The sequence below is a fragment of the Notolepis coatsorum genome (assembly GCF_963971535.1).
Source record: "Notolepis coatsorum genome assembly, chromosome: 13".
In the NCBI taxonomy this organism is placed as follows: domain Eukaryota; kingdom Metazoa; phylum Chordata; class Actinopteri; order Aulopiformes; family Paralepididae; genus Notolepis; species Notolepis coatsorum.
Genome location: NC_140177.1, coordinates 51303633 through 51321962, shown reverse-complemented (window position 1 = coordinate 51321962; position 18330 = coordinate 51303633). Strand labels below are relative to the sequence as shown.

General features: G+C 44.0%; 2 protein-coding genes across 5 annotated transcripts in view; one reads left to right on the top strand and one right to left on the bottom strand.

Moving 5' to 3' along the window:
• The window catches only part of agap3 (ArfGAP with GTPase domain, ankyrin repeat and PH domain 3), a gene marked incomplete at its 5' end in the record, with an annotated part of 324184 nt that extends 316283 nt beyond the window's left edge, over positions 1-7901 (top strand). For all 4 annotated transcript variants that reach the window (XM_084327289.1, XM_084327290.1, XM_084327288.1 and 1 more), the window contains 2 exons: positions 2428-2683; positions 3215-7901. In XM_084327289.1, coding sequence (XP_084183415.1) covers positions 2428-2683; positions 3215-3457 — 499 coding nt within the window. In that variant the 3' untranslated portion in view covers positions 3458-7901. The remainder of the gene's footprint in view (positions 1-2427; positions 2684-3214) is intronic.
• A 6816-nt stretch (positions 7902-14717) lies between these two features.
• Positions 14718-16565, bottom strand: gbx1 (gastrulation brain homeobox 1; the record flags this gene model as incomplete). Its single annotated transcript, XM_084327295.1, has 2 exons — positions 14718-15235; positions 16109-16565. The coding sequence occupies 2 exons, from the start codon at positions 16563-16565 to the stop codon at positions 14718-14720; spliced, it is 975 nt and encodes a 324-aa protein (XP_084183421.1).
• Between the last annotated feature and the right edge of the window lie 1765 nt (positions 16566-18330).

Below are 18330 nucleotides of genomic sequence, written 5' to 3'. Positions count from 1 at the left end.
CCTCTGTTTGGATTGTTGTTCCTATCTCAAACAAAGGTTGGAGGCGGGGCTACCGTTTCACTTCCTCTCTCTTTACCTTTCAAGTGGGCAGCGGGCGAGGAATTTTTGTGGAACCGCTAACCCCGGCTGCTTTTCCTCTCCTAAACAGAACCCGCTTAAGGAGTGCGGTTGGAGTCGGAGCTCTGGCATTCGGGCACCGAGGTCTTTTCCTTGAGGGCGCCGGGGCCGACTTGGTAGCAGAAGAAGCTAACAAAAGTGTCCTCTGGGCCCCTTTCCGAAACCTTGACGTCTTATTAATGGTTCTCCTCTGCCTTTTTGTTTCACGTCTTGGTCCTAACTTTCTGCCTCATTTAGCTTGTATCAATTCACTGGGAGTCTCTCCAGAGAGTCGACATCCCATCCAGGGGTCTATAGCTTTTCTGGAGAAAACTTTGGGACGATGGCCCTTAGGGATATTTCTGACCACTCTTCTGTAACAAACCTTGCCAGGCTGTAGATTTTGTCCAGAGTATTAGCCAATGGAGTAGATTTTCATACATACTTTATCCTCTTTTACCAGAAGGGGGGAGGGGTTCAACAGACTTTATTCCTCCACTGGAAACAAGGAGGTTCCTACTCTTGAGCAATCCGCTGGTTCTTCTGAGGCTAACTGGCTTGTCCACACATAATGACTGAGTCAGTTTGATGGAGGGCCTAAACCATAAACATGCTGGCTGCTCCAATTGCCAGCAATTAGGCCTGCTTTGTTGTCCACTTCCACCTCATCAAAACATTGTCTTATGCCGTGGGAGGGGGAAAGGACTTTCTCTTCCATACTGGAGAATGTACGAATCGTTCAGACCTTAACCGATGGCCACATAGCAACAAGCTAACACTAGCAGGCAGAATTTGTCTTAAGAGACCAACATAATAAGTACATACAACTTTTCTAGTTTAACGGTGGACAGTGAGCATTCAAAGCTAGGTATTTAAATATGAGGCTTGGTGCCTTTATGAGCTTCCAGTGGTGTTTTGCAGTCCATCAAATTCCGCTGGGCCGCTGACCACGGCTTGCCCCTCCAGCCACTTAACCCCTGTAGTCAGGGCCACTGTCAGGGTTCTGTATGTAAAAGATGGAGCACTCTGTGAAACGGGCCTGGCAGCTGACGTACGGGCTGTGGTCAGTCTGCTGCCTCCACAGCTAGATGCTACTGCTGAGGTCATAACAAGGAGAGGGACTAATATAGAAAGTCGCTATTGTCCGTGGTACAGCTGCGGTCATAAGCCTGTCATGTAATGTTGGGTTGCCACTATAAATTACATTAGATTACATTACATCACAGAAATATATTTCATTGTTGACCCCCAAGAATCTCTGTTTACTTTATTAGTTTGTTTTTCTGGTTTCCTGTTTTGATAATGATTTAATGGAATGATGGGAAATTAGAATGTCACTTTGTACATGCCAGCTAAAAGTAAGCAGTCTGCGGTGCCATTTGTGGCTAAGTCCCACAGGAGCCTTGTCACTCTAACCAGCCAAGCTATTTGGTCCTATCAGTACGAGCCCTCTTCTGTCTGTCACTCACCCACGAACCCAAACAACGGCCTCTTTCTACTCGCCTTATCACGCCGGCCCGACAGGGTCACAGGGGCAGCGCCAACACTGGGCATGCTCAGTCATTCACGTATTGATATTGATTTTTCTCTTTCTTTCTTATTTTGGACAGTTTGCGTGTGGGGAGAGAAAGAAACTAGGGGGGGGGGGTCAAGATGGAGACCAATAGATAGAATTCTGATGGGCTGGTTGAGGATGGAGTCTCCCTTCTCTTTTCTCTCCTCCTGGGCTGCGCTGAAGGAGCCCCAGGTCCCCGCGTGCCTCTCTGGCTGCCATTCAGCCCCATCGATCTGACTCCGGGCCCCTGCCGCCCCCATGGGAGACCCGGAGCCCTGAAACGCCACTGCCTCTTTTGTGAAGGGGATCCACCGGTTCAGCCTGACGGCACTGATAAAACCATGTCCCCCCCCCCCGCCCCTCCCTGCTGTATTGTCCACAGCAGACACGCTGTTCACAATGTAACCTTTAGAAAGATGGCCAGGCTTTAGCCCTGCTCACTGTGGACCTTGATCGTTGGACAGTGGTGGGATACTGGTAGAGGCATAACTATCCCTCCAAAGACCTGCAACACAGGGACCTGCTATTTCCCTGCGTAATAACAGGAGATAGTGGCCGTCCTGTGTTGTTCTAATTGATCACACAACTACTGAACATAATCCTTCTCTGCAAATGTGTTTCCTGCTGTCCTTCCAGTCTCTGTTCCTCATCCTCACTTCTTACATCTCAGCAGTCGGAGCAGAACATTTCTAAAACTGCTTTGATCCTTTTAATTGTCTGTCGCGTTTCACCCTGCCTGACCTGTCCGGCCTTCTCTGTCTGTCGTGTGTCTTCAGGGAGGAGAAGGAGCGCTGGATCAGGGCCAAGTACGAGCAGAAGGTGTTCCTGGTGGGCTTGCCCCAGTCGGACGTGCCCCTGGGGCAGCAGCTGCTGCGGGCCGTGGTGGAGGACGACCTGAGGCTGGTGGTGCTGCTGCTGGCACACGGCACCAAGGAGGAGGTCAACGAGACCTACGGGGACGGAGACGGACGCACCGCCCTGCACCTGTCCTGCGCCATGGCCAACGTGGTCATCACACAAGTGCTCATCTGGGTGAGTGGGTGGAGAGCGGGTGCAGAGGCGAGGCCGGGTTGAGCGGTGTTTATTGTTTCTATTAATTTGTTAATGTGTTTAGTTTATTATTTAGGCAGTTGATTGGGTGAGTGTTGTAGTGGAAATGGAAGTAGGGGATGCACTGATATTATATTTTCTCAATATGCTGAGGTGTCAGCTGATCTGAAGATCCAATCCATTACTTAACGGTATGGATTTAGACAATAATGATATAATAAATTATAATAAAGTAATCAAGTTTTCTCCATGAGAAAGGTCAACATGCTTCTATGTGCCAGAAATGTAGAAAATCAAGTATTTCTACTGGAATAATTCACATAATTAGTTACACATGGCTCTAGGTATTGGATTTGAGACACCAACACCCTGGGTTAGCCTGGCATTGGCTCAATATCCCATACCAGTTTCAGTGAATCCCTAAATGAAAGTACAGCTCATATCAGGTACACCAGATATCACCTCAACCAATGTATGTAAAAATCTGCCCCCCCCCCCCCCCCCCCCAAACAGTATGGCGTGGATGTGACGAGTCGAGACGCGCGTGGCCAGACGCCGCTGTCCTACGCCCGGCGAGCCGGAAGCCAGGAGTGTTCCGACATCTTGCTTCAGCACGGCTGCCCGAACAACGCCTCCACTGCCGGCAGCCTGGTGTCCGTCGCCACGCCCAACATGAGCCGCCGGAGCCCCAACAACCCCAACGTAAACAACAACAATGCTCAGTGTGAGCTCAACCGCAGCATCAGCATCATGTAGGAGCCGCGAGAGACGTGACGCACGCTAACGCGCTCTCGGAAAGGACGCGTTGACGTTAGCGCGGGATGCGCGGTCCTTAACTGAACACATCGCGGTAGAACCGTGTTTGTCCTAAACCCCTCGGGGGCCGTACGTTACACTGAAGTATTCGGATTGGTTGACCTATCTCAAGTCCCGCCCTCTTTTCTTGATCGAGAAAAGATGGCGGGGCTTGAGATGGGTTCATTGAAAAAGACGAGTGAAAATGTAATGGGACCTCTTCTGAAATATTATTATTTTTATTGAATAAAGTACATTGCAAAGTTGTTTCCAAGTGCAATATTCGGCAGAAAACGAATTTATATATGATATATGTTTAGATATGCAGCAGCCATGTGGAGTAGTGCTTGGGTGGGAAAAGGATAAATGAAGTTCTACTGTACAGATGTGTTGAAGATGTGTTAAAAAAAATACGCAAATTGTGTTGGTATTAACACGTGTTTTTTTCCCAAACACACCCATAACACACCCTGAACGTGTTCAGTTAAGGACAACACTCTCTTATTGTTATTTCAACACATTATTTTCGAGAGTGTACCCAGTGACCCCATCCCATTTCATCCCAGTTCCTTCTTCCTGTTCTCTTTAGTACTGTGGTACCCAGAATGGGTAACCAATGGAGAGGTTGTCAGGGGTGATGGACAGAATGGGTAACCAATGGAGAGGTTGTCAGGGGTGATGGACAGAATGGGTAACCAATGGAGAGGTTGTCAGGGGTGATGGACAGAATGGGTAACCAATGGTGGGTTGTCAGGGGCGATGGACAGAATGCCGATATTCCACAATGCTGAGAGAGTGGGTAGTTAGGGCAGTATACCTTGTGGACGCTGTACATTTTGTCTCGTTTGTTTGTTTGTTTGTTTGTTTTGCTCATTTCATCGTTTACAGAGGGACATCTCTGTCTGAAATGATTGCGATCAGCTTTAAGCTTTTCTTTTTTTCTTTTTTAAGCGTCAACCAAAATGAATGAGTCATACTGTACTTACTTGACATTCACACCTTCACTACGAAAAGCATTTCTTTTTTAATGCTTGAAGATTTTCCTTTTTTTTTAACATGTTTTGGAGCCAAACCTGAATGGAGCACTAATGTGTATCAAATGAGCAGTTCCCTCCATGTAATTCTTCCAATGCCCGAATGTAATAATAGAATAACGTCAGCCGTAGTCTTTAACAACTGGTACTAGACACAGCCATATGGGGGAAAGGAACTAAATCTTGTATGATTTAAAGTTTACAGAAAAGTCCATAGCTATTATGGCTCCCGTAATGGCGTACAACTTAAACACAGCCACCGACCTCTCGACATCACTATTCATATACAAAGGCAAAGCAATTATATATGGGAAAATATATGAATGCTAAAACTCGCTGCAGAAAAGGGTTCAAAGCATCATAAAGGAGTTGATTGCACAATGCGTGTCGGGGTGAAAGGGAGTCATTTGCTTTTCCACCCTTATCATGATCCTCTTGCAAATCATCCATGATTATAAGGGAATTAAGGGGCATGATGTTTTATGACCATTGAGCCGCGTGCTTTTCTAAAGATGCCTCTTCAATCAGAAATCATTCATAGGGGTTGATTGGAAGAAAGAAATTGTATCATTATGGCATCTTTTGTTGGAGTAATTTGTAGATCGGCTAGAGTGTGTTGATAATGGTTTGATACAGATACAGGAACCCCATTTCTTTCTGTCCACAAGTGTAATGGAATATCTATTCACCTCGGCTGGCCAAAGGCCTAACATTGGTACTCAAAAAAGCATTTCTTCTATTGTTGCTGTGAACTTACTGTGTGTGTGTGTGTGTGTGTGTGTGTGTGTGTGTGTGTGTGTGTGTGTGTGTGTGTGTGTGTGTGTGTGTGTGTGTGTGTGTGTGTGTGTGTGTGTGTGTGTGTGTGTGTGTGTGTGTGTGTGTGTGTGTGTGTGTGTGTGTGTGTGTGTGTGTGTGTGTGTGTGTGTGTGTGTGTGTGTGTGTGTGTGTGTGTGTGTGTGTGTGTGTGTGTGTGTGCGTGCGTGTGTGCGTACTATAAATGCATTCACATAGCCGTGATACAGGACTCCCAGAATGCCCTGTCTAGCTCCAATAGAGGTCTATAATGGAAATAATTGTCATATTTCACCCAAACAGATGCCCGTATTCTTTCGCTTGTCTACTTTCACGCTACATCTCCTACGCACATAATAAACATTTAGCAATAGTAGTATAACCCACAAGATCTCTATTGGAACGGAATCAAAGATGGCCTTGACTTCTCGCGAGCATATTGCTCAGAAGCTCATTTCCTTCCGATGGAGATTTTGGGGGATTCTTGTGTTTAACTCGGTCTAAACGTTTATTTGTACATAGGATATGTAGTGCCTGTAATGCCGAAAGCATCCAAGTGAATTGTTGTTTTTTTTCCTGTTCGAGACCATGTCTAACTTTGTAGGGTGAATGCTCTGCGGGGGTAGATGGGAGCATTTGGGAGAAGACCACAGGTTCCTGTATCAGGACTGGGATGCAATGATGCTTGTGTGCTTAATGTATCTGTGATTGTGTGCAACCGAGAGAGCGCAACTGGGCATTTCTGTTTATACACATTGGGAGAAACAACAAAAGCCTGAAGTGAAGATATAACAGTGTTGTCATGTACAGAGTTACTTAAAGGGGAACTATTTTACTATTTCTTTCACTATTTGGGCACTTTTACACAATTCCTGTGAGTTTATGGAACACCTCTGTAATTATATATTTTTTTTAATTCATTGTTTTGTATTTCTAATCAAGTACTCAAAAACAGCATTTTTCTACCTCAAGATCTCGAGCCGTTTTGAGCCTGGCCACCTAAACCACTGCGCCGCGGCGCCGGCGCCTGAACATTAACATGCAGCGGTGTCTTTCTGACATCACAAATCATCACATTTTCAGATGACTCAGTTCAGTGAGGGTGAATATTGTGAGAGGAGAATTGGAAGAATGCGCCAATATGAGAATTAGAGACATAGATCATATTAATATAAGTCCACATAGCTAGGAAACAATGCTAAACACTGAAAAAGGCCATTTATAAGATAGTTCCCCTTTAAAATGTACCCTTTTATGACTTCATGACAAGAGTATGTGGACTTTTTGGAGTCATTTAGAAAAATACCCTTCTCTTTTCCCCTCAAATGTACTGTATTCACTTTACCCATCCACCCAACCCCTGGACCTAATACAACCATCCACCCAACCCCCTGGACCTAATACAGGGGACTCAACCATCCACCCAACCCCCTGGGCCTAATACAGGGATCTCAACCATCCACCCAACCCCCTGGGCCTAATACAGGGATCTCAACCATCCACCCAACCCCCTGGGCCTAATACAGGGGACTCAACCATCCACCCAACCCCCTGGGCCTAATACAGGGGACTCAACCATCCACCCAACCCCCTGGGCCTAATACAGGGGACTCAACCATCCACCCAACCCCCTGGGCCTAATCCCCGACTGCCATTTTAAGTTTTAAACCAGCTTTTTGTTTTGTTTACTATGGCAGTGTTTATGTTTACAGAGCAGCTAATTGTATTGATTTGGTACCTTTTATTCACATGGATTTGTTAAATTTCCCATTATTGAAGCCCTTGAGAAAATACATTCGATATCGAAGATGTCTTTAAAACGGACTGCAGATTCAGCCATATTGTGTTTGAATATCGTACAATTGTCCATATTGTAATGGGATGGGATTCCTTTCCACCCAGTAAGAGCAAAATGGCCGCCGTGTGAATATGGTCAACGGCACTGTACAATAGTACAGGCCTTCTTCAGATGTGTGGCTACAACTGTCTGCTGGACCAATGTATTTCAATGAATTAAGTACATTTCATTGTCTGATGGGAGTGTTATTGGGAGGAGTTAGTATAGTTGACGGTGCTTACCTGAACCCATAGGGCCAGAACAACCCCATGTCCTCTAGACTCTTAATATAAACCCTGACACTAAGGAGGAGTATCCTTTTAAGCAATGTGAGCGTTATCCCCAAAGGCAGAACATTAGGTGTACATATTAGTTTAATCTATTGCCAGACGTGCTCCTCCATAGGCAAACACATTCAGAAGGTTTTTTTGGTCGACCTTGACCTGTGAACCATGATTTTCATACGTTGTTTAATTTCTTCCTCCTTGTTTTAAGGCATATTTTAAGGTACTTTCCTGTTTTTGGTCATAATGTTTCTACATTAATTGACCATCCAAGGTACTTGTGTATAATGATGTACATTTGACATATTTATAATGCAGTATGTAAATATTGTTTTTTTTTCTTTTTTTTCTTTTTTTTTTGGTTTGTTTAATTTTACTATTGTAATTTCATCTTTTTACGTTCAGAACGTGAAAAGCAAAAGCGTTACCTGTTGCTTGGATGCTTGGCTGACTGTTTACCTATTAATAAACACTCAAATAAAACAATGTAGCCTTTCCTGAATTTGGGAAATAAACAAATGTGTGTATGGCATGTATTCTTTTTGCAAAGGTATTGTGCTCACAATCACCACTGCAAATAATAACAAATAGCGTTTGTTTTATTATTAGTACCAGAGGGGTGGACAAATATTAGTGCCAAACGTTGAGACAATCGCAGGAAGTTTATTTGAAGGTCAATTGAATATACTTTTCTCATTGTCTACATACTTTAACCTTTACACTATCATGAATTAGTCTGATGTGGTAAACTCCTCCCCCATGCGGTACTCCCAAGTAGGTAAAAAAAATAAACACTAAGAATTATTTGCCAATATGTGTGAAGGTCTGTTTCAATGTCACTGCAACATAGAACTAGTCTATAACTTCATGATTCACTGTGTGCCCTTTTAATCGTGAGGAGCCAGTCGCACAACTGTAGATCAGTCACTTACAAACACAATGACCGTTACGGTAACCAGGAGTTACTAACGCAGGCAAGAGGGAGGCCAGGCCCAAATGTATCCTATATGCCAGTCTTTGGGGTAAAGTAACCTCTCCACTTCCTGCTTGCGCCCCCCACCCCCCCCTCCTGAGGGTCCCTGAAAGAGGATTAAGATAAAGAGCTGAGCTTAGTGTCAGGCACCACAACACAGTGGGGAAAAGTGAAAGGTCTCAGTGTCCAGAGGAGTCAAGCCCCCACTAATCCACTCTGTATGTTACTCTAATCTTGTCTCAGCACATAGCTACATCCCCTTCCTCTCTTTTTTCCTCACTCTCTCTTCCTCTCTCTCTCAGCTTTTCTTTGTTGTTCTTTAGCACCTGAGTCTCTTTGTCTTTTCCTCTTCCTCCTTAAGCACTGACTTGAGATGGAGATACAACAAACACACACACACACATACAGTTGCTGTTGAAATTGTCAGGCCTGGCTCTCACCATACCCTGGTAACTAGTAACCCAATACCAAACATTAAGGGAATGTACCAACATTATGGGCTTATACTGTCTTCTCCAGAGTCTGACAAGAAGGTAGATACCACAAAGCTATCCGGCTGCAAACTCACTTAGCTTAGCACAAATGAATGGAAGCGGATACGGATCAGCTAGCCTAGCTTAAAACTCAGAGGGGTGTTTTTGGCCAACAGCTAGGCTAGCTGATCCGTATCCACTTCCATGCATTTGTGCTAAGCTAACGCAAAGAGGAAATTGGTATGTTGTCTGACGGTACATTTCCAATAATGTTGGCGTGTTCCTTTATATAGACCCCTCTCTCACCTTCCTTGACATGCTACAGTAATTATAAAGATGTGTTCCATTTTTACCATCTTAACTGTGTTGTTATATACATGTCTTTGCAGACCTCAGACACGAGACCACAGGTTTACAGTTGTCAGTGTGTGTTGTTTAGTTATTTCATTGGGACTCTGCTAAACAGTGAGGAGGTCTCTCTGCCGCCCACCTTCGCTCAGACAAATTGCCTCCCAGATTGCAGAGGTGTGTCTGAACGCCTGATGGATGGGTACACAAAGGCCCAATGAAACCATGTTTTGCAAACATTAAATCCATATTTCCATAACATGGTGCGGCTCCAGCCACAGCAGTGTAACAATCTGTTTAGATTCCTGTCAATTATGTACTTTTGGTCACAAAATGTTCCATCAAAGTAGGCTCTGATCAGTGCTCTCTGTCTATCATGTATGTCTCTGCCTGCCTGTCTCAATGTGAATAGGTTGCTGTTGTTTCCCGGGTTCTCTCTATCTCTCACTCTCTCTTGATGTCTTTGTGTCTTTTTCATCCTCGCCAAATGTCCCCTCTTTTCAAATCCTGGGCTCTTTAACCGGTAATTACATCCACTCTGCTGTCTCTCCATCTGACCAACTCTCATGGGTATTCATAAACCCCACGCCCCCAACAACCCCTGAATATCTAAATATGCATTAATCAATCCCCCCTCCATCATGTAGGACCTTGGTCTATATAACTTATTGTCAATGTCAAGTATACTATTATATACTTATTGTTTGTGTCTTGTAAGCCCACCTGTATGTAAGACACGAAAATAAAAAATAAACATCAATCAATCAATCCCCCCTTCATCATGTAGGACCACCAACCTAACGTATGTCCATGTTCCACCCTGGCCCTCCTGACCGTGTCTGTGTCCTCGTCTCCATGCCCTTCAACCTCTCGCCAGTCAGTGGACTTAAGTGTATCACTCTCTATGTCCTCCAGCTTCCCCATCTTGCCCCTAACTTCCTCCATACCATCTCTCTTTCTTTCTGTCCTCCATCATACATGCTCACTCCATCCCCACCATTCTTCCCTTCTCTTTCCCCTCCCTCTCTCCATCCTCCTACATGCTCTATCCCCATGCACCATTCTCCTTTTCTCCTCTCCCTCTCCTTTCCTCCCTCTCTCCTTTCCTCACTCCCTCTCTCCTTTCCTCCCTCTCTCCCTCTCATTTCCTCCCTCTCCTTTCCTCCCTCCCCCTCTCTCCTTTCATCACTCTCCCCCTCTCCTTTCCTCACGCTCACTCTCCCTCTCTCCTTTCTTCACTCTCCCTCCCTCTCCTTTCCTCACTCTCCCTCTCTCCTTTCCTCACTCTCTCCCTCTCTCCTTTCCTCACTCTCTCCCTCTCCTTTCCTCACTCTCCCTCTCTCTTCCTCTCCCTCTCTCCTTTCCTCTCTCTCTCCTTTCCTCTCTCCTTTCCTCACTCTCCCTCTCTCCTTTCCCTCTCCTCTCTCTCTCCCTCCCGCCCTCTCTCTCCCTCCCCCTCCCACTCTCCATCTCTCTCTCTCCTTTCCTCCCTCTCTCCCTCTCTCCCCTCCCCGTTGGCTGGTGCCTGCGTTTCTCTGTTAATTTGCCTGAGAATGCATTAGCTGTAATGAAGGCTGAGGGCCGAGGGAATCCTCCAGGGTTCCATTAATCATCCCCCCTCAGACAGGCAACCTTGATTACAAGTGGCAAGAAATTCATTAGAGCCGGGCCTCTGACAACTCTTATCTCCGCCAGTAGATCTGACTCATTAGGCAGCCAAATTAAAGCTATGATGGCCCTGATGAAACTCATCGCTTGTTTATCTTGTGCGATTTGATGCATCTGCCCATACATCACAGCAGCCGTGCGGCAGGCGTGGGCCGTCCGGACCCGACCCAGAGGAACCGAGTCGGAGCCCCCCGGGCTGGTGAGAGCAGCACACGCTCACGCCATGAGCTATGATGGTCTCTCTCTCTCCCTCTTTAGCTGTAATGGTCTCTCTCTCTGTGTCTAAATCGCTCACTCTCTCTCTCTCTCTCTCTCTCTCTCTCTCTCTCTCTCTCTCTCTCTCTCTCCTCTCCCTCTAGCTGTAATGGTCTCTCTCTGTCTCTCAATTGCTCACTCTCTCTGTCTCCCTCTCTAGCTGTAATGATCTCTCTTTCTCTGTCTCCCACTCTATCCCTCTCTTGCTCTTTCTACTGTATCTCTTTCTCCCTTTCTCTCTCTATCCCTCTCTCTCTCTCTCTCTCTCTCCAGGGGTAATATGTGGAAATGATTTAATGCCGTAGCTGAATGGAACTCATGATATGTCAATTTAGGATTCAAGTACCAGAATGATGTACCCTGAATGATACTGATACTGTTCTGATGGGTGCCCCCCCCCCCCCCACCCCCACCCCCAGAGAGATTATGAAAACTCATAAGGAGAACAGATTCAGGAGTTCAGGTTCACAAGTATGGATTATCTTTTCTAATAGATTTCACTCACACAAGACCTTGAAAATGTAACAAGTAACCTAACATTAGACATCTGAGCAGGCTGTGTCACTGCTCTACATTGTGCTGCCTGCCCACATAAGCTCACCATGACTGAAATAGCCATTACACTCTGGCACAATGTCATGGAGTTGACTTTGTGTATTAGTCAGCTCTTGGACCATAACAGAACTTCCACTGCCTCCTTACAAGATCATCATTTGCTTGAATAATCCCCACCCCAGTGTCACAATTTCCATGCATGAAGTGGACACTGAAATAAACTTTAATGACGATATCTACTCTGGTCATGAATTGTCAATGGTCTGAGGTCAAACTATTCTGCATATATCTGTGTCAGATCACTTCCAGTGTGTGCAGACGGTTTGACATCCAACGTTGCTTAAAATATGCGATGAGCCTGCAAATAAAATGCAGGAGTCCAGGAGTTTGTACTTAATAGTCTATTATGGTTTGATTGTAATGCACACTTCCAGATTTTGAATTAATGACAGCTTTCCTTCACTGTTCTGGGAGAATAAACTCCACATAATAATTTGCAGCTTGCCTCCCGAGCCTGCAGCAGACCACGTGGCAGCTACGTTGAGCTGTGAAGAAAGACGGCAACAACGAGGCTACCTCACAAAAAATTGGTCACTCCGTATAGTTAAGTGAAGGCTGAGCAGGTGAAACTTATGTTGACGGATGAAGTGTATCTTTTAATTATAGGAACACGCGCAGGGGTTTTGGGTGGCGAGGGCTCAAACTAAACAGAGGGCACCTCTGCGCCTGAATCTTTTTAACCCTTTCACTACCACACTACAGAAGGTTAACCTTTCACTACCACACTACAGATGGTCTGTAGTGTGGTAGTGAAAGGGTTAACCCTCTGTATTGTCACAGTGAAAGGGTTAACCCTTTGGTAGTGTGGTAGTGAAAGGGTTAAAGATAAGGTTTCTTTTAGGATACCACTCTTTGATGGATATGTTGCCATATCTTTACTCCCTTAAGTGAAGATGGTAAATTAAAATAAATGTGCAACAAAAAAAACACATCAATAAACCTTTCTACGAGGGACCTTTGTGAATGATTGGGCAAAGTGGTCGGGACTTTAGCCCCTTTTGGATTCAATTTCTGCACATGATGCCTGCCTCTATAGTAAAACATTTGAAGGATAAGCCATCCTAATTCAGTTTCATCCAATCACTGTTTTAACTAGTTGATCAGGTGCAGACAGCAGTGGAGGTATAGGTTACATAAACGTGGAGGCTTATTAAGTTGATATTGTCAAGCACATCCTTCCATCTGAAGTGCTGGCTTGCTTTCAAATGTTAAATTGTTTCAATGTGAGCTTTTTATAGAAGAAGTTCAAAGAGGCTTGTCCAAACTTACATCAGGCCATGTGAGTCATGAGTTTTAGGTTTTGCATACCCCCCTACCCCTCTCTGTTTCCTGTAGATATTTGGCAAGCACGCATCATTCTTCAGAAAGGAATCATAATATATTCAATTTCTGAGTTTTATGGGCCTACATTGTGAAGCATAATGCATATTGCATCTATATGCATTTCAGAGTAGTCATACATCAGAGTAGTCATAAATTAGGCCAAATAATCATGCATGTCAGTTATTTCCCAAACTGTTGATATATGTTATCTATAATTGACCCCAGATTTCACCAGATTAAAATGCACACAATACGTTAGAGAGAGAGAGCGAGAGAGAGAGAGAGAGCGAGAGACTGCTTTTTAGTCCTCCCTTAACAGTGATTGATAGTGAAGTTCATTACTATGTGTTGGATATGACCATTCTAATGAGGGTCCATCACTCCACCTTGAGACAACATGGCTTCCTAAAGAGAGACAAATGACTGCCACTGCTATTAACAAAAAGGCCCTTCTATCCCTCTAACTCTCTTGGCTGCTTTGTGAAAACCAAATGCATTTGTAACATCAAGGGCTGAAAGGCTGCTTTGCATATAAGTGAAGTGGGATTTGAGATTTGGTATTCATCATTGATGTGGCATGGTTAGGGGTACAGTCTCACATGAACTTTGAGAACTATAAACACTCATAATGATGATGTAACAATAGCCACCTCATTACGCAGAGATCTCAAATTCCAAGAGAAAATATTGAGAGAATAAAGATGAATTAAATGTATTTATTGTCACTTTACTACATTCTGCCTTTACATTTTGATGGTCTTGTAAAAATTATTGTTTAGACAAAAATGTGCCTAATTAGTAATGTATACTTATATTTAAATACATTAAAACTTTTCTTATATTGAAACACCTTATAATTGTGTTGAAACATTTTATTATATTAAATAGCCTAATAAATAATTGTCGTAGCCTAATTATTATTATTCCTTGACTATGCTATTAATCCTCTCTAACCATAAATCTTTAGGCCTCTGTGTTTTTAGTTGGGACAAATTATTTGCAGGCACAATAATATATATTATACATATATATATATATATATATATATTTTTTTTTTTACAGAAACCAATGTTTTTTGTGTTCTAAATAATAACAATTCAATTCAGATTCAAACTTTTATATAAACTGATTTATTAAGTCAATATACTTTACAGTTCTTCCTTGTTTGATCATTTATTTCCTTCACACGTGTTTTCTCACAAACAACTGGCGACTATGGTTCTACAGTTGCCTAATAAAAATGAAAACTGTGTAAGGTACATGCAAATGTGACCAACAAAACGTACCAAATACAAGAATAGCTTCACTGAAAGAGTAAAAGACATGCACATAATCAACAGAACATTTAGGCCCTACATATAAATATAAAAAAAAAATCTTTACAATCTCGTTTTATAGTGCCCATTTGTGTCATTTGACACATAAATATTTACATATTCACAAAACAATAAATATAAATCGAGAGCAAATTGCCAAATAGTTGATCTGTCTGCGAGCAAAGCGCCTTCTTCTCACCTCTCAGACAAAATATTTGACTCCTCTTTTTGTGCTTCATGCATTCAACAAACCAGTACGGAACTCAATACCAAAATGTCAGTTTTCTATTGGTCTTTAGTTGTTCACGGCCTAGTCCCTTGCTCTATTTGTTGGTGTTGACTCCTCACTGCGAACCTGTTGACGTGCACTGGTATGGGAACCACAATTTTGGGATTTCTTACAGGTTCTCCTGATCTGTTGTTGACGTTGCCGGCTTTGATCCTTTTCCACTTGGCCCTGCGGTTCTGAAACCAGATCTTGACCTGGACCTCGCTGAGCTTCAGTGCGTGTGCTATCTGAGAGCGCTCGGTGAGCGAAAGGTACTTTTTACAATGAAATTCCTTTTCGAGCTCAAGGAGCTGCTCGCTGGTGAACGCTGTCCGTCTCCTCCTGCTCTTTCCCGCAGAGCTGCCCGGCGGTAGAGGCTCTTGTGATCCGGGTTTTAGTTTGCTCTTTTGAGATAGTGAACCACAAGTGTTTCCATCTGAGAAACTTTCGTTCTCGCTGTTGTCCACCGAGCTGTCCTCTCGGTCGCTGCACGCCGTGTCTGCTGACTTCAGGTCCAACTTCTCGTCGTCAGAACTGTACAATTTGGTCTCACCTATACAATTTGAATAGAAAGAGGGGGGAAAAAGACATAGTGAATAATTTTGATCACGAAATTACAAGTAAAAATAAACAAGGAATATACAGTATTGCATGTATTTATGACATATGCGAGCAGTTGCCTATATATCTCAGAATCTCACAATCATGGTACAGACTTAGCAGCTTTTAAACTATAATTCGAGTGATACGACTCAAAATGCTACCCACTAATTAAAAACAACTATTAAAACTGTGGCATTACTAAGGACTAAGGAGGATTCAAAATACCCTGTTCTCAGATACTTATAGCTCACGAAATCTTAAGCATAAATTGACTGACTGGTGTTTTTCAAACGCCGAAGTTGACTGCAAATTAGTTAAACCTGTTGAGAATGAGATTCGAAGTATACCATGCAACTATGGATGCTTGTATTGCTTATTTCTTTTTAAATAAATGCTTTTTGGTAGCTACGCTTGTTTTCTCGCACCATGGCTCATTTTAAGCAAGACTCTCTCACACAATGTTCATTTTATACTTGGGTTGTACTTTAGTTTGTATTGTTATGTTGTATAGTGTTTGGACTTTATTATTTTTTACTTTGTTACTACTACTGTGAAGCACATTCTCAGTGGCTCATACGGAGCCAAGCATGTCACTGTAATGTCATAATAATCACTATGAATTGAAAATGGGGGACCCTGATGTAAACAAGACAAACGTCTTTCTCTGGTCTGCATCCCCTTAACAATGTGTGTATTGAGCCGTACTATTGTACCCATTCTGCAATCGGTTAAATAAAGTTTTCATTCATTCATTCATTCATTCATTCATTCATTCATTCATTCATTTCATGTACTATGTGACAAATAAACACGGGGAGCTTACCTGATATAGTCTGAAAACTTTCTGAAAAGTTGAGTAGTTCGGAGCTCTTGTCCCTCGCACGGTGCAGGTCCTCAGAGTGCGGGCTCGCCTGCCTCCTCGACCCCGGGTCAGCGGCACTTATTAATCGAGGTCCGGGCAACTCTTGCGGTGGATAGAAACTGTCGGGTAGTGGATCCGAAAAACTGGGCAGTGTTGTCGTGAGTGCGACCATGGACGGCATCCCCTGTCCCAGACTCGCACAGAACGTGTTGGTAAGTCGTCCTGCGAAAGATGCCAAAGGCGCCAGTGGTGGAATACCGGACGGTAAAGAGTGGGCCAACGCCTGGGGGATAACCAGGGGTCTGTACGGCATGAACATGGGGTAGCCCGTGTAGAGCAGGTGTCCCGGCCGGGGCTGAGAGGTTCCGATCAAGGATTCAATCGAAAACGCCGTCCCATGGCCGCCTGGTCTCTGCATTTTCAACTGTGTTTTTGCGGAAACTTATTATAAGCAGGTGTCCTCTCCTGCTCTCCTCAACGAATAGCAAAAAAAAGTCTTCAGCGCAAATAGAGTGTCAAATGATTGCCGGTGTCCTCTGCTGTGCTCTCATCCCTGGAACTTAAATGCTCATCCGAAACCTCCCCGCGCTGCTGCTATATGCGACCCGACGCTTTCTTGTTTTGCGCTCACAGGCTCACTACCTTTCCTCTGTTTGTCACACAAACACACACACACTCTCTCTCTCTCTCTCTCTCTCTCTCTCTCTCTCTCTCTCTCTCTCTCTCTCTCTCTCTCTCTCTCTCTCTCTCTCTCTCTCTCTCTCTCTCTCTCTCTCTCTCTCTCCATCTACCTCTCGCTCTCTCCCCAACTCCTCCCTCCGCCACTCACACTGTGCGTGCGTGCGTGCGTGTGTGTGTGACTGTGTGTGTGTGTGTGTGACTGTGTGAGAGAGAGCGAGAGAGAGAGAGAGAGAGAGAGAGAGAGAGAGAGAGAGGCCGACCATTGGTTATCATCATCTGCAATACAAGAGGAATGAAAAGGGGGTGTTTCCCAGGGGGCTCATCCATCTTCCTCAAATTAGGCTCCGCTTCATCTCCTTATTCAGCCTCTGACTTCTTGGCCGCCTTGAGAGGCGCTAGTTTCCCAGTGGAGACCGAATAGACGGGTCGCAGCCCCACACAGCCCTCCTCCTCCCCTTTTGCCAGGTTCACATTGACTGCTTCAGCCCTTCCCCTTCTATAATCGTTGACCACACCAACCCAATCAGCTATTATTAATTTTGATTGATGATAAGTAATTACTTTGAATTCAAGGGACGACATAAAACAACGACGCCTTTGTTGAAACTTCGGGACGGATGGCACCGGAGTCGAGAGGGAGGAGTGGCAGATGTTTCTCCACTCTGGCTGTGAGAAAAGCTTTTCTATTCTCCGCGGCTAAAACAATGCGTTTTAGGCCTTTTAGAAAAGTGCTGCAACAATTGTTCCCTGGAGAGAAATATTCGGTGCAAAACTATATTCAGATGAAAGACATTTTGTGCGAGGTCAACGGCAATGTGCGGGGCAGTCGGTGCACCGTTGGGACGTCCTAATGCACTTTCACAGTTTCAGTGATGTTCAACTTTGATTAGAATTATTTAGAATGCAGCCTCAAACCCATGGTCAGGGTTTGCAAACATAATTGTATACCTGTAGCATCCATTTTAGAACCAATGGCTATCGTGAATGTAGCCTAGTATACAATTATGCAGACGTCGTTTTGGACGTGCGTTTTGAACTAATGCATTCCTATATATGCATTGTAAAAATTAAAAAAATCACGTCTCTCTTTTTACTGGAGTGTTGATTTGATCGGAGATCATTTCACCGTTTAAATACCAATTGGAACCGATGGTGATTAGCCTCTATGAGTCCTGGCCGCGCTGGAGACTCCAACTGGCCTTCTGATTGCAGACATAAACATGATTAGCAGAAGAGGATCAGGCCCTGATAATTCTTAGAATTGAAAATAACTTAAGCAGCTCCTCTGTTGTCTCTGTGACACTCATCTATTGAAATGAAACGCGAATTCGCCCTCATATACTGATACAACTCTATGTATACAATATACAACATCTCATTTAATAGTGTTGGCTAATAGTTAAAACTTTTGTGACAGAAATATTAGTCCCCCTTTTTTGTAGCCTAAATGGAATTGGGGGTATACTGGGTGGATTTATTGGTCATTTTGATTACATTGTCTT